Below are 16,534 nucleotides of genomic sequence, written 5' to 3' on the forward strand. Positions count from 1 at the left end.
AGGAGCAGGCATGATGAGACTCTCCTCACCTTCTTCTGGCATAGAAGCCCCCTTTTTAAGCTCATGCTTCACTCTTCAACGCTTTGCATTAGTATACGTGATTTTTTAATTACTAGAGGACCAGTGTCGCAAAAAGCAGAGTAATAAATCCTGCCTCTTCTGTAGAGATTCATTTTTTTGAAGAGGGTTTTCAGAGTGCAATAGTTATTTTGGAATTCGAACACTCTATTGTTTCCAAATATCAGCTAAAGAAGAATGTGGCATATTTTATATTCCCGCTGTGCAGAACCAGTAGAGACGCTGTTACTATTACCCAACTCCGTTTCATAGCTCAATCCATCTGCAGCAGCGGGCTCTCTGGCTACAGAAGCGATCCCAGAGGAACACAGTTTGAGGAGAGGACAGTGTGTACCCACCCCACTTGCAGACTGCCTCAGCTGTCAGCAAAGAGCGCTCTGCCTTCCTGCCACCCCAAAGCCCTTCACTGGCGAGGAAAATAACTGGATTACAGCTGTCCTGGCTCACTTCACAGCAACCCTCCTCCTGCGCTTGGAAACTGATCTGGGCTGGCCAACATGCTTGTGGTTGGTGACACCTGGTGGTCTTGAGGAGAAACGCTCAGGGCCGTCGCTGGGCCCTGACCCTCCTGCTGATGGGGCAGCCGAGCTGCGAGGCTTGGTTCTCCCTTGGCAGCCAGATGAGTGAGAAGCTAAGGGTTTCCCTTAACCCAGCCCAACGCCCTTGTCTGGAAAGCTGCACGGAGAGAAAGGATCTGGGTTCATTTTGGGGCCCCTTCCTACCAGAGAGACATTGAAGCCCTGGAATATGTCCAGAGAAGGGCAACAGAGCTGTGAACAATCTGGAGCACAGGTCTTATGGGGAGCAGCTGAGGGAACTGGGATTGTTCAGTCTGGAGAGGAAGAGGCTCAGGGGAGACCTCATCACTCTCTACAACTGTCTGAAAGGAGGTTGTGGTGAGGTGGTGGTCAGCCCCTTCTCTGAGTTAAGGCCATTCCCTCTTGTCCTATCGCTGTTAAGTTGCACCAAGGGAGGTTCAGGTTGGATATTAGGAAAAATTTATTCTCAGGAGTGGTGAGGCATTGGAACACCCACCAGGGTGTGGTGGTGGAGTCGCCATTCCTGGAGGTGTTCAAGAACCGTGTGGATGTGGTACTGAGGGACATGGTCAGTGGGCATGGTGGGGATGGGTTGGCGGTTGGACTAGGTGGTCTTAGTGGTCTTTTCCAACCTTAGCGATTCTGTGATTCTATGAATGTGTGTTACTGAGGCAAAAACACGGGCAGCTCTTCACCCTGAGAAAAACACTGTCTCACGCAGGTACAAGTCTGTGGCAATGTTAGGCAGCACGGATCTCCATGGTGCTGCTGGGCCAACAGCAATAATAATCCTCACATAGCTTCGTAACCGGATTTCATCAGAAACCAGCCTCTACTGCAATACAAAGCAGGCCTTACAAAACTGACTGTGATCGCCGGGAAAGCAAACATGAATCCTGTGCTCAGCTCTTCGTTGCTGTGCCTCTAAAAGCCCTCTGCCATAGATGGGCACCAGGTGGCCGGTGGGACGCTGCTAACGGCCACGGCTGGCCCGGGGGCTGCAGGTGGCTGTACCCGGGCCCCACGCCCAGCCCCCCGCAACCTGTCCTGGCACCACAGCGCGTGACCGCGGCTCCTCGGACCGGGGAGAACCCGTTTTTAATGGGTCCGCGCCGAGCTCGCGGGTCGCTGCGCCCCGTAGTGCGGCCGGACTACGTTTCCCGGCGGGCGGCGGGTCGGAGGAAATGTCAGCCGGGGGCGGCCCTTCCGCTGCCGTGAGGCGGTGGCGTCGGGGATCCCGTGCGGCTTCCCGGCGGGAGAGGGCGGCCCCGGGAAGCGATGGCGGCGCTAGAGCCGGAGCCGGAGCCTGAGCCAGGCGGGCAGCAGGAGGCAGGGCTCGGGCAGGGCGGCGGCAGCCCTCCCGCCAGCCCTCCAGCGGCCGCCGTGGGCGGCGGGACGCCGGCCTGGTCCCCGGCTTCGGCCCAGGCGGCCTCGCTGCTGGAGGAGGCGGCGGAGCTGCTGGTGTTGCAGCGGGACTTCGCCGCCGCCCTGGAGCGCTGCGAGGCGGGCTGCAGCAGCCTGGGCCCGGCGCCCGGCGCCGACAGGTGCGAGCCGAGCGGGCTCCGTGCGGTCGTTGTGCCGCTCCTTGCGTTGGGAACTCCGAGGTTTGCGTGTAGATACGAAGTGTGCGGATGCCGGCAGTGCTTGCTCCTAGAGAGAGGGGCTGCGTGCACCTGCCCGGGTGTACTGAATTCCCGTTGTTTGAGGGGTGGGAAAGGGCAGGAGGAGAGGGAAAGGAAGGGCAGACAGCTGGCGGAGAAAGACAAAGCGCTTAAGCAGGGGTGTAGCTCATAGGGGTGGATAATGTGGTTCTAAGAAGCGCTTAGGTAGGTGTGTTTTTTGTTAGCAGTTGTGCTGAAGTGAAGTGCTCCCTTTGTGTGGTGGGGATTCAGGCGCTGGCTGAGATGAACCGGTGGAGAGAAGTTCTGTCCTGGGTCCTGCAGTACTACCATCGCCCTGAGCATCTGCCTCCAAAACTCCTGGAGCTGTGGTGAGTGCGGGCTGCTGCACGCAGAGGCAGACTGATTAGATTTAATAGCCGGCTAAACTTGAATATTGTGTGGTATTCTCACTTTGCGCGCTGTGAGGATGAAAGTGGAGCTAGGGACAGGCCTGTTCTCCGAAAGAAAAAAAACACAAATAAAAAGCAAGGTTGTATTTATTAAAGCAGCTTTAAGGGGATAAAGTACAAAACTCCAAGGGAGAATTGTTCTTCTGGGAAATCTCTGAACCTGAGATGTAAACCTTGTCATATGTCTTCATGGTAAGTGCCACCTGTCTCAAATTCTACAGAGTTATTGCCTTCTAATATTTTTTTCCTGTGTTGCAGTATCCTGTTATACAGCAAAGTGAGAGAGCCCCAGGTGATGCTGGAGGTTGGCAGTAGCTGGCTGAGGGACCAAACTAATAAGAGCCTCCCTGAGTATGGTTCATTGCTGGAGCTCTATCTGCTGCATGTGCTGCTTCCACTTGGCCGATTTGAGGGGGCAGAAGAGCTTGTGTACAGCTGTGATGTTCTTGACAGTGAGCAGAAGCTGGCATTTGTTGAGACCATTTGTGAAAAGCGATGTCAGTGGACTCAACAGGAAGAGATGCACTCAGCTCATGATGAGCAGGAAGACAAAGCAACAGAGACTGTTTTAGGTAGGGTTTCCCTCTGTTTTTTGTACTCCTCTCTCAAATTTCAAGGTTTAGAGGTACACATATCTTAAAGGTTACTGGAATAGTTCCATCTAGACTCATCAACATCCATGCATTCTGTGTCATTAACCTATGAACTGTCTGCTCTCTTCCTTGTAATCTGTGACAGTCCATCCCAGAAAATCTGCTTGTGTCCTAGAGCTATTGGTGACATGGCTTTCACAAGCAGTCAGGGCTTTGCAGTGTGTATGAACAGCAAACTGTCACTGGTACATGAAGAGAGAGGAAGCAAGTTCCAAAAGTGAAAGCTGTTCACGGACCCTTGATCACTGAAGCTGTCTCATTTGCTGATGTCTGAAACCAGGCTGAGACCAGTGGCTTAGGAAGGAAGCAGTACTTTATCTTTCCAGCTGTGCCCTTGCTTTTTCTTAATATTCTTAATTTCCTTAAATGACTTGGTGGCTTCAGTTCAAATACAGTTGTGCATTATGCATTGACTCTTCACATCTAGCTTTAACAGATCTGCAGAACTACCTGACCAATTGTGTTCTTGCATTACTAACAAAGAGTAGCAAGTGTTAAGTCTGTATTAATACTAGAGTTAGGCTTTACCAGCCTTGAGGAATTCCTGCTGGCTATCACAGAAGGAAATAGTGATTTGTTTGCTGACAATTACAAAGCGTGCTTGTTGGTTCTATGTATTCTCTACTTCTATGTTAGCAGTCAAGCCCATGTAGAAGAAGCTACATCTGGCATTTAAAGATCTGCTTTTCCAGCACTTTACCTTCCAGGAGAGAAGCAGGCACTACTGAGGTATAAATTCATATGTAAAAAGAGTGTAACAAATTGTGTTATGAAATTCTAGTCTTTCTTTTTCTCTATGTAGAAACAACAACAAAAAACACCACAACCAACCAAAACAGAACACAGAAAACACCAAACAAAACCTCTCTCATGTATTCAAACTATGAACAGTCTTATTTATATTAATTTCTTAGTATCTGTGTGATTATTTTCATATTTTTTACTTTGCCCCAACAGCTTTTCTGTTCTGTGTTCTAGGTGCTCTGTCTCAAAAGCTCTTGACCATGCTGACTTTGCTGCGAAGAACACTGAGGTCCATGTCAAGCCACTTCTATTTACTTCCTTATAAAAAGATGCTCTTGGCTACTTTTCTGCTGTACCTGGTGGTGGTGAGATTAGACCCAGGTAGAGCATTAAGATCTCCTTTTCTTTTTTCTTTTTTTTTTTAAATTTGATTATGGCTATAGAGAAGAAAATGGATGATTTTTAATAGATTAGATCTGTATAAATGTTTTATCTTTAGGAGAGACAAAAATTGTGTGGCTAGAGGCTTATTTCAAATATTTTCAGTTGCAATCCATGCAGAAAGATGTAGATCTACAAAAGCCAGTCTTCTGTGAACAGTGATTTCATCCTCAGTTCTTTCCAACAGACAAAGTGCTGACTGAGAGAAGCAGGCTGGGCTGTCCTAGATGCAGCCTCTCCCTCAGTCACTTTGAGGTGCTACAAGGTGAATGTCTCTTGGAAGAGTGATTGCAATTTAGAGCTGACCTGTCAGGGAAGCAGAGTGTTAGCTGCCCAGGGCAGCAGTGTGGTCACAGTCCTGATCTGCTTACACGGAGGTCTTGCAAGTAATGGCTGAAGCTGTCATAGAATCATTAAGGTTGGAAAAGACCTCCAAGATCATCTAGTCCAATCATCTACCTACTACCGATATTACCTGCTAAACCATGTCCTTTAGTACAACATCTACGTGTTTCTTGAACACCTGCAGGGATGGTGACTCCACGACCTCCCTGGGCAGCCTGTTCAGTGCCTCACCACTGAAGAATGGGCTGTTTGCATGACACGGGTGGCTACTGAGCTGTGGAGGGATTGCATGTTTTTCATATCTGGAGATGCGCCTTCTGCTGGGTGGCAGGTGTTCCATAGCTATGCAGCAAATAATGTGTTGGAAAATACTGAAAAAACCTTGCTAGGTATGGGAGCAGTGCCCTGGGTGAAGGCCTGAGTACTGAACTGAACAAAACCAAACAAGACACCTAGGTTTCCATTAACTGTAGTTGAATTAGTGCTTTCTTAATGTGTTTGGTCTGTCTTAGCCTTTTGTTACAAAAGGTAAAACTGTCTTGCTCTTTCTTTTGCTTTGCAGCTTCTCCTACTTCCCTGCCATTCATTTGCAAACTGGTCCAGCTCTTCCGACAGGCTTGGGCAGCTGTGTTGTCTCCAATCCACAGGCCTCCAATTCAAGACTAACTGTCTTCCACCACAGAACATCTTTCTCTGCTCCTGTGTCAGCTTGTCTTGAGGACTTTACGAGGCTCTTCAAGGACTGTTGAAATCAGTGTCCTAGTGGAGATGACCACCTGTGATCTCCTGTGAAGTGGTCCTCTCCTTTCTTCAGACAGGGAGTGGTGGTGTATGAATTTTGAAACCATGCCAAGTATTCCTGACATTACCTTGGCTATTCAGCACCATTCTGTCTGACACCAGAGTAAAGCCACTCCTTCTGTAATCTACAACTGATTAAGATCCTCCTTTTGAAACACTTTGCTTTGGGTGTGGCTCTTGAGTAGACAGTCCTGAAGTATGCTGCCTGTTTGGAAGATGGTTCCATCCTTGCAAATACCATGCAGTTCACTGAACAACTGAAACAGCATTCCTGGAAGCAGGAATGTTAAAGGCAATAGAGTATCAGTAATTAGGAGGAATATTCTATTTTGCCTCAAATCGCAGTTCCTCCAGCATGGGACTGAGGAGAAGTACATGGAAGAAAAACACTGCAGAAAATGAAGCCTGCTGTGTTTTGAACACCATGGTTTCTCTTGTGACCGATGCCTCCTTATACAGGCGCTCTTGATTTTAATCATATCTAAGGCAGAAAACCTAGGTGGTGTGCCACAAGTACTGTTGTGCTGCACCTGCAGTTCTTAAATGTGGATTACAGTACTTGTGCTTGCCTGGTGCACAGTAATCTGTAGGAGCCAATGGCAGTGGTTAGGAAATTTATTTTTTTTAATTGTATTCCGTATTATTGTCTAGTTGAACCACTGAGGTTGTTGCATTGTTTTACTCTTTTCCTACCTCTTGCTTTGTTTATGAAGATGTCAAAAAGTCCCAGTATGTCTAGAAACCTTCCTGCTGCTCCCATAAAGACCTAATTTACATGGTAACTGTTCAGCCGTGCTCCGTCATTCAGAACAAAAAAATCTTTGGTAGAAAGAGAGAGCTCTGAGATCCCCATGCCTGTGGCAAGAAAGTTACTGTCTTTACAGAAGGTCTGTTACCAGGCTGACACCGTTTCTGATCACCTGGAGCACAGATTGGAGGTCTGCAGAAGAACGGTTAATTCCCATCGATTGACGACGAGTAAGTGCCAAGGGAGAGAGCACTATTTCAAGATTGCTTCTACTGGGGCAAGCTGTACATGTGCTGGAGGGAACAAGTTAGAGCCATGTGGCAAATGTAGCCAGCCATCCCAGCATCTGTGCCAAGGTGATCCAGGCTGACCAACGTCAGCCAAAACTACAGAAACAAAGCCACCTTTTTGGTGAGCAATTTCTATCCAACACACCAAGCTTGTGAAAAGTAGCCAGTATAGATCCCACTGCAGTCTTACAGTGCTAGCCTCCTTCAAATTGATCGTTTGTTTCTAGAAATAGCTATACATAGATGGTGGCTATTTCGGTTTTCTTTACAAGGATAGCAGCCTGTTGGTGTGCTCTGTCACTTCGCAGCCTACCAGGCCGCTTGGAAAAGTCTGCATCTTTACTTCTAAAAATTATGTTGTGTCTAGATTTTTCTTGAGTTATCCTGATAGAGAAATACTCCAGTGTTAGTGTGAGATAAAGTGGGGCACCCATGAATGCAAAAAGCAGTCATCACCTTGCCTAGTTATCTCAGGTAAACAAAAAAATAAAACCACAAGACATTCCTATCCTCTCTCCTCTTGAATTTTTGTCTCCAGTTGGACTTGATATCAGGACAAGTAGCACATAATGCTTCACCAAATTTAAAAAATATATATATATATATATTTCTAATATACTGTGTATATATAGGGAGGAGCAGTTCTTGATACTACTAGATGATTTATGTAATCTAACTATCCGTGTAGCTATGCTTCCCTGCAGCCAGCACTTGTTGGATTCTACCTGGTTTTCCATCACAGAGGGTCTGGCTGGAGTTGAGTTCCTCCAGAAAGTGACTGGGTTGCATCTACTGGCCACCTAGTTTGCAAGACCTTGCTCTAAAGATTTTGTAAACCAGTTAATGAAATAGTAAACTTCCCTTTGAAGTCAGGCTAAATTCTTAGCAATACGTGACCGTTCAGCTAACAGCCACTTTTTAAATCTCAGTTTCTGTTAACACTTACAGTTAAATGGCAGAGCTGCATTTTGAGGACTGGGTTCAATGGGTTTGCTGCACAGAACGTATGTTATGTGTAGAGCTCAGTTAAATATCATAGCCATTCATTTATCAGAACTCTAACATTCAACTTGATTTTATTGGTAGGTAGCAACCTCCACTTCTTTTGAGTACTACTGATTTTGGACTGGAATCATGTTTAGCTCACCGTTGAGAGGGGAGAAGGCAGAGACAACCAATCTTTCTTTTTTTCTTTTTTTTGTAAAGAATACTAAACCTGCAATATTTAATTTTCACAATTAAATGACTACTTATTTACCTCTTTGTAGAGTTGCTTATTTGTGCTATGATGAAGTGTATCAAAGCTTTAGCACTTAATGTATTGCCGCTGTAGAGCCTTGAAATAGTTTCTGGAAATGTTTCATATGTGTCCTCATTGTACAAGTATATTGGAATCAGGTAGAGGACTTCCCAATTAAGTAGAGACTTACAGGTCTGCATATTCATAGGAGTTCAGAAAGTGATAATTACTTTCTGTGAAAGATACAGCATATATATATTTTTAAAATATATTTGAGTGTTTCTGTGTACCTTGGGATGGCCAAGAGCAGCACTACTGAGAATAAAATACCTGGTACTTATCTTGATCTATGTTTTTCTTTGCATTGTCATTGTATCATGAAGGGAAAAGTTGTAGTCATGTTAATTCCCTAGGAATCCTACCATTTAAGGCTTGTTCAGAGGGAATGTGCGTGCCTACCATGTACATGCGAACTTTGTGCTGGTATCTCCAGATGAAAGAGCGAATGATAGTTCTGCTTTTTTGTTTTAGCATCCTCATTCTGGATGCAAAGAACTTATGTTAGCCTACAGAGTAAACAGGTGGAGGAGTGAAGAAAAGTTGTCTATATTCGGCTGAAGGGACGTCACAAAGAAAGGAGGAAAGAAGATAATCCTGTGTACTTTGCCCACAGATGACCAAACAGTCAATCAAGTGGAATTCCTCGTAGTCCAACCTGCTCCCCAACTCATTTCAATCACTGGGACTTGAGCAAGTTGACTGTAGATGAAACGTGGATGAGGACATGGAGCTTCTGTTGTCACAAGGACAAAATTTGAAAATAATGCCACCTGTTGGAAGTACTAAGAAATTCAGAATTGATAAAAATTCTTAAAAATGAGTTATCAGTAGCATATTCACCAGTTGTAAGCATTTTAATGAAGGAAAACAGTTATTTAACAAAATACCTGTTAAATTCTGGTTAGAAATATCAGCTGCAACTTTTTTTTTTTTTACACCACTATTCGGTACAGAAAATGAACTGGGAAAATGTGTTTAAGAACAGACTACAAGGCTGGGTGAAAGCAGGCTCTGATGTGATGGGTGGGTGCAATGGGATGGTTGCCAAGGAGAAATTGTGACCTCTTCTCCTGCACTGTGATGCTTCAGGGCCCCAACCAGCAAAGTATGAACGCCACTCTCCCTTGCACCAGGTTGCTTATACAACAGTAGATACATCAGTAACCAAAGCTTCTCCTTCCCACCAAGAAAGGAAGCTCACAGGAGGAAGCATGGTAACAGAAGAATCATTATTTTATTGGTGAATGAGCAAGGAGTTGGGCCTTTCTTTTTTTCTAGTCTGAGCAAGATCTGAGGGACAGGGGAAAGGCTGATGAAACTTTTCTTGCTTCAGATTTGAAACTATGGCTAAGTGAGGGGGACCAGAGATGAATGGTCACAATCTGTGGTCGTCCCAGGCCATCACAATTCTCTAAATCTTTCGAGTAGTGTAAACCAGGGAAAGTCTGTAACTCCTGTACTGAGTCAAGGCATTTGCAATTGAGAGGTCGGGTGAATCTTATCAAAGGCTTTCAAGCTTGGTTTGAAAATACGTCCTTGAATAACGAAGAGATTCCCACAACCTCTTGTGAGGTTAGTATTAGGAGAGTCACTATTAGTCTTGGTTTCTTGTTTCCCCTCAAACACACAGACCCTGGACATAGTTGTGTCTTTGCTTGTATTTATCTATGTTAAAATTTGGTGTTTGAGCTAGACACTGAAATTGGCCTTAGCCACTCTTTTCTAATAAAATAAAATACATTAGTTTCTTAAATGTCCAGAGTCTTGAAATTGCTTTCAGTCTACCTCAGATCTGTGGCTGTTAAGGAAGAGCATCTTTGATCTATTTGTGCTTTGATTTCACTGGAACACAGTAACAAACCTAGATTTGAAACTGTACACTGCTATACTATTTTTAAATAAGTGTCGGAACATTTTTCCTTGATTCCAGTCTTGGGGAAAATTTTGTAACCATTGGTTGAGTTGAGATTTCATGTACAATCAGTGTATAGACTATTAGGATATTAACCATTTCTTCTCACCATCTTCCTTGTCCTCCCACTTCAGCGCGAGTGCATCTCTGTCCACATTGGCCAAGCTGGAGTTCAAATTGGCAATGCGTGCTGGGAACTCTTTTGCCTGGAACACAGCATTCAGCCTGATGGCACCTTCAGCGACCCACCCAGCAACGATGACTCTTTTGCCACATTTTTCAGAGAGACAAGCACGAGTAAATACGTGCCCCGGGCTATTATGGTGGACTTGGAACCAACTGTAGTAGGTCAGTACAGAATTAATCCTGGAAAACTGAGATGAATTAACTCCTCTGTGTGCCAAAGTTCAGAACACAGAATAACTTATGTCTTTACCTTTAGGGATGATCCCAGCATCCAGATAGAACCGACACATTTAAAGGTTTTAATAGCAAGTATTACTAGAAGATGCGATTCTCAAGGAAAAGATGAAAACTGACAAACTACGCCCTATCATGGATGCTTTAACTAATATTAAAATGGAAAGTTTTCTATTGTCTAAAACTGATTGAGTACAATTTAACTTTCTTTAAGAAATATTGTTTTCTTCACATTCACGTGGAACACAGGAACATGAATCAGAAAGCAGGACTGTCCTGAAAGATGTTTTACTCCTGCAAATCTTTTCTAATAATTCCTCTGAAGGAGCCCAGTTCTTTTGTCAAAACTGAGAACATCCCAGATGCTGCTCCTCACCTCTGTACTTGTGTTTTTTCTTTTTTTTCCCCTCCCCCCTAAACAGGCAGATCCTCTGTATCATGTGTTTGCCAACATAAAATGCTCCCTTTGTTTTGCAAACATTGTTAACCTTGTTGAACTGTCTCTTCTAAGCTTATAATTCTTTTTTCTCTTGTTCAGATGAAGTGCGAACTGGCACCTACCGGCAGCTTTTCCACCCAGAACAACTGATCACTGGAAAAGAAGATGCGGCAAACAATTACGCACGTGGCCACTACTCCATTGGCAGAGACAAAATTGACATGGTGTCAGATCGTATCCGCAAACTGGTACGCAATATTACATTGAAAGCAAGGCCATTGGCAGATGGGAAATGAAATAACCATGTAGTGCATATTTTCGATAGTGGCTCTAATTTTGCTTTTTTTATTGTAATTGGCTCAGAACAGAGCAACACAGCTCCTCGATGTCCATCCTTAGGTTTCAAATGAGTGATGACTTAGGTGGAAAACATCAAATATTGATGTACCATTATTATATGGTCAGGAAAAAAAAGAAACAGTATTATTGTAGTGATACTCCGGCCTGAGACTTACAGACAATGGGAGTTTTCTGAAAAAACTGCTGATGTCTTTGCTGTGCATTGCCTGTGGGTATTGCTATTTCTATCTGAGCGAAATTTGAAGATACGTTCACTTATTCTTTCCCTTTTCCTGTTGGCTTGCAGGCTGATGCTTGTTGTGGACTGCAAGGATTCCTCATCTTCCACAGCTTTGGTGGGGGCACCGGCTCTGGCTTTACCTCTTTGCTGATGGAACGTCTCTCTGTGGAATATGGGAAGAAGTCTAAACTAGAGTTTGCCGTCTACCCAGCTCCTCAGGCCTCCAGCGCCGTGGTAGAACCCTACAATTCTGTCCTTACCACACACACCACCCTGGAACACTCAGACTGTGTCTTCATGGTGGACAATGAGGCCATATATGACATCTGCCACCGAAACCTAGACATTGAGCGCCCGACATACACTAATCTCAATCGCCTCATCAGCCAGATTGTCTCCTCCATCACCGCCTCGCTGCGTTTTGATGGTGCCCTCAATGTGGATCTGACAGAATTCCAGACAAACTTGGTGCCCTTCCCACGTATCCACTTCCCCTTGGTGACCTATGCCCCCATCATCTCTTCTGACCGAGCATACCACGAGCAGCTCTCGGTGGCTGAAATCACCAGCTCCTGCTTTGAGCCCAACAACCAGATGGTGAAGTGTGACCCCCGACAAGGGAAATACATGGCTTGCTGCATGCTCTATCGTGGCGATGTAGTTCCCAAAGATGTCAATGTAGCAATTGCTGCCATGAAGACCAACAGGTCCCTTCAATTTGTTGACTGGTGTCCAACAGGCTTCAAGGTGAGAAGGGCTGCCATGAATTTCCCTTCAAGGGCAAGTTTAGTCTAGCTGAAATCTTGTATTTAAAGCTTTAGATCTTGTATGCTTTTCACTTGTGAAAAGAAGGAACTTAAGCAAGCTGTGATGGTATAAAATGAGCCCTTCCTCCTTCAGGCATCCCATAGATAGATACTCTTAAGTATTTAAACAAATGAGAGCATATATAGCATTTTTATATTCAGTAACAGGAGTATGTGAACCTACAAATCTTTGAAATTAAAGAAACTGCATTCTAGAAGATAGATTAAGGTACAGCTTACATTCTAAACACACCAGTGAGGGTGTTCTCCATGAGTTTAAAGCAAACCAACAGAATAACCCAAACCGCAAAACTGTGCCAATTATAAATTATTGCAAACTGAAACATTTCTACAACATCTCTGAGAAGTTTATGCCAATTTTCCCAACCATACTAACATATTTTATTTTTTCTTCACTAAGTCCTGTTTTGGTTATTGAGAGTAGGAATTGATTTGCACCTGAAACAGTACATGGAATGACTTAAGACTTAGCAGGGATTTACTGTTCCAGTCTGGTTCTTTCCTTACCTCTTTTCCTTCACCCAACCAGTGCTTTTACAGATTTCTTAACCATTACGGTTTTCGTAACCTTTTGTAACTGTAAGGCTATAATGTGATGGAAAGTACAGCAATAATAGCAGGGTGGCACAATCCTAGGCTGCAGCAAATGAGGACAAGCCCAAATGCAGCAGCCATGGACACAGAAAACAAAGGAAAAAAAATTGCTTACCTTTGGGAGGCCTCAGGTAGGCAAGGATCTCCAGCAAGATGTCCTTGTGTTCACTGTCAGCCCTTAAATGAGGTCTGGGAAGGGGTGGAGCCAGGATCCAGGAACCTGTTTGTTTAACTGTTTTTTATGCAACCATTTTATCTGCTGTTTGCAGGTTGGGATCAACTATCAGCCACCAACACCTACACCAGGGGGAGACCTAGCCCAGGTTCAGCGAGCAGTCTGCATGCTGAGCAATACCACAGCCATTGCAGAGGCCTGGGCAAGGCTTGACCACAAGTTTGATCTTATGTATGCCAAGAGAGCGTTTGTGCACTGGTATGTAAGTGAAGGCATGGAGGAAGGAGAATTTGCAGAGGCCCGAGAGGACCTGGCTGCCCTGGAGAAGGACTATGAAGAAGTGGCAACTGACTCATTTGAAGATGAAAATGATGAGGAACCTTAACATTCACTTTGCCTTTTTCTGTGCATAAACGGTTTGTCCTTCTCTGTGCAGAAGATTGTCTCTGTGTCTTTATTTCATATGGCTACATTTTTGCTTGTCTCACACATAGTATGTTTCTGGCCTCACCTGCAGTACTGTGTCCAGGCATGGGGCCTCCAGCACAAGATGTGGATGTGGAACTGTTGGAGCAGGGCCAGAGGAGGCTATGAAGATGATCAGAGGGCTGGAGCAGCCCTCCTATGAAGAAAGCTGAGGGAGCTGTGCCTGTTCAGCCTGGAGAAGACCAGAGGATAGCCAATGTCACTCTGGTCTTGAAAAAGGGCAAAAAGGTGGATCTGGGAAACTACAGGCCAGTCAGCTTCACCTCTGTCCCTGGAAAGGTGATGGAACAGCTTGTTCTGGATGCCATCTCCAGGCAACTGGAAGAGAAAAAAGTTATCAGGAGTAGTCAGCATGGGTTCACCAGGGGGATGTCATGCTCAACCAACCTGGTAGCCTGTGATTTCATCACTGGCCGGGTGGACTGGGGGAGAGCAGTGGATGTAGTCTACCTTGATTTCAGCAAGGCATTTGACACTGTCTCCCACAACATCCTTATAACGAAGCTGAGGAAGTATGGGATAGATGAGTGGACATTGAGGTGGTTGAGAACTGGCTGACTGGCCAAGATCAGAGGGTTGTGATTGGTGGTGCAGATTCCAGTTGGAGGCCTGTATTTAGTGGAGTTCCTCAGGGGTCAGTGCTGAGTCTAGTCTTGTTCAACATCTTCATCAGTGACCTTGATGAGGGGATAGTGTCCACCCTCAGCAAGTTTGCTGACGATATGAAGCTGGGAGGAATGGCTGACATACCAGAAGGCCTGGACAGGCTGGAGAGTTGGGCAGAGAGGAACCAGATGACGTTTAACAAGAGCAAGTGTAGAGTCTTGCACCTAGGGAGGAATAACAGCATGCACCAGTACAGGTTGGGGGATGACCTGCTGGAGAGGAGCTCTGCAGAGAGGAACCTGGGGGTCCTGGTGGATGACATGTTGGCCATGAGCCAGCAGTGTGCCCTGGTGGCCAAGAAGGCCAATGGCATCCTGGGGTGCATTAAAAAGAGTGTGGCCAGCAGGCCGAGGGAGGTGATCCTCCCCCTCTACTCTGCCCTGATCAGGCCTCACCTGGAGTATTGTGTCCAGCAGCAGCGGGCACCACTGTGAGAGATGTGCCCGGGTGGGAGCAGCGCTCTGCTTGGGGATGGGTATGGAGCTCCAGGAGGAGGCAGGCAGCCTATGGGCATCAGGAGCTGCAGAAGGAGATGCCCTGAGGCAGTGCAGAACCCAGCACTGCTCTCCTTCAGCAGTGATTGGGGATTGCCCAGCTCTGCAATTTGTTAAGATCTCTTTGCAAGGCCTCTTCACTCTCAAGGGAGTCAACAGCTCCCCAAAGCGAGTGTCATGGTACTAAACATGTGCAGACACTTTGGAAATAGGATGGTTATTAAAGGACATGGGGTCTAAGGCTCATACTTCTTTTGTTCCCTTAACACAATCTTTTCATTACAGTAACTCTAAGCTCTAGATTATTCAAAATGCTGTCTTCAGAGAAGTGTCTATTTTTAAACAGAGAAAAAGGAGTTGGGTTTTGTGTGAGGGTTGAGGGTTCTTTGTTGTTGCAGTTGCTTTTTTTAAAAAACCCTTTAGGAGGCTGATTTTGATTGATAGTAGCATTAACAGTTGGAGATAATAACTCACAACTGCACTTCTGTGTTGTCATCATATAGCACTCCCTCCTCCCCAGAAGTGTTCGACCAGTGAGGCATGACCCAGACTCTGTTCAGTGTGGCACCAAAGATTGCTGAGTCTGTAGGTCCTGGACAAGTGAGGTGGGCAGCAGAAAAATTAACACTGATTCCAAGAGGTGCTCTAACTGCCTGTTCACAACAGAGGAGAGGGGTAATAGAAGAGCAGAGAAAGTGCAGATATGGACAAAGTTGCAAATGTTTTAGTTTTTTTTAGTAGATTCACAGAGCTCTTCTGGCTTTTGTAGCTGTGACATCTGACATGTTGACTCAAAGAGTGACTAAGATGTTCTGGATAGTGGACTGCCTTGTACTTGCTTTGAGACTTTTTCCTGAGACGATTCTCTGTACAGATGCTCCATCTGGTGGAGCCCAGAATGCTGGGTCTTGACTGGAAAGTTACCAGCTCCTTTGGAAGAACGCTAGACCAACCTATTCTTCAGGCTTAAAGTTATGGTCTGATGGTTTCCTGGAGAAGTGTGAGACTCAGCTTAAACAAAGCGGCAGGTAAATTGTCATGGGAATTCTTCCTCTCCAAAAAATATCTTTGGCTTCAGAAATCTGAAGCCTTCCTAGCCAAAGTCAGAGATGTTAATTTTCTAGGTTTATGTAAAGAACACTCAAACAAGAGCATACCGAAGTAAATGCGAGCTTATGAAAAATTGTAGGTATACTTCACACTATTAAAATGAAAGATTTAAAGCAAAAGATAGGTTGCCAACAATGGCAGAACAATCTATTGATATCATCATGTCAAAGTAGACTAACCTAAAATTAGTAATTGCAAATTTATATTTCTAATGATTAAACAATTATAAACAGTATATTTCTAAAGCTGGGATACATAATAATACATAATACTCAGATTCAAGTGCCTTTCTCTTTGTGACCTAGGAGCTGAAATAATGAGGACTTATCTGTCCAGTGGGAGAAGCTGCTTCTTCCCAATGTTGAGCTAGTGCTGAAGGAGCAAACAATGCAATGGTGGAGGCAACTGTCCTAGTTCAGAGCACAAGCATTTGTGTGATGCCTCCAGCTATTTCTTGCAATAAGCAATGCAATGAGAATCAAATTCCTTTCTGTGTTTGGACAGACAAGTCAGACTTCATACTGAATGCCGCACCATGCTGCTGACAGTACAGCCCAGATGGCTGTATGGAAAGAAAAGCAACGGAACTAATTGAAACATTAACAGAGAGGCAGCTGGAATATGGACAGAAAGAGGACAGCCCAGCATTTAAGAGCACTGTCAGAAGACACTTCAAAATGGGAAGTATATTTACTTTCCAATTCTCAATTTTTGCTTTTTCTTCTATTCTTTTCTTTCCCACTCATTCGTTCCCTTATGAGCTCTGTATTCCACACTGGAATTTAGGAATGATTCTTGTCTACACATGCACGCTGACAGAA

At 45.0% G+C, this 16,534-nt stretch overlaps 2 protein-coding genes across 4 annotated transcripts; both read left to right on the forward strand.

Moving 5' to 3' along the window:
• PEX26 (peroxisomal biogenesis factor 26) lies at positions 1,527-8,290 on the forward strand. 2 transcript variants are annotated; one of them, XM_021390371.1, is made up of 5 exons: positions 1,527-2,161; positions 2,464-2,607; positions 2,947-3,260; positions 4,320-4,466; positions 5,434-8,290. In XM_021390371.1, the coding sequence occupies exons 1-5, from the start codon at positions 1,896-1,898 to the stop codon at positions 5,535-5,537; spliced, it is 975 nt and encodes a 324-aa protein (XP_021246046.1). In that variant the 5' UTR covers positions 1,527-1,895; the 3' UTR covers positions 5,538-8,290. The 2 variants fall into 2 exon arrangements, with proteins under 2 accessions (XP_021246046.1, XP_021246057.1); XM_021390382.1 differs by having other exon boundaries at positions 1,535-2,161; positions 2,467-2,607.
• LOC110395670 (tubulin alpha-2 chain) lies at positions 6,513-13,392 on the forward strand. Of its 2 annotated transcripts, none has more exons than XM_021390361.1 (5): positions 6,513-6,650; positions 10,057-10,270; positions 10,881-11,029; positions 11,428-12,108; positions 13,052-13,392. In XM_021390361.1, the coding sequence occupies exons 2-5, from the start codon at positions 10,243-10,245 to the stop codon at positions 13,340-13,342; spliced, it is 1,149 nt and encodes a 382-aa protein (XP_021246036.1). In that variant the 5' UTR covers positions 6,513-6,650; positions 10,057-10,242; the 3' UTR covers positions 13,343-13,392. The 2 variants fall into 2 exon arrangements, with proteins under 2 accessions (XP_021246036.1, XP_021246028.1); XM_021390353.1 differs by lacking the exon at positions 6,513-6,650 and adding an exon at positions 8,448-9,224.

This window comes from Numida meleagris, chromosome 1 (assembly GCF_002078875.1).
Source record: "Numida meleagris isolate 19003 breed g44 Domestic line chromosome 1, NumMel1.0, whole genome shotgun sequence".
NCBI classification, from domain to species: domain Eukaryota; kingdom Metazoa; phylum Chordata; class Aves; order Galliformes; family Numididae; genus Numida; species Numida meleagris.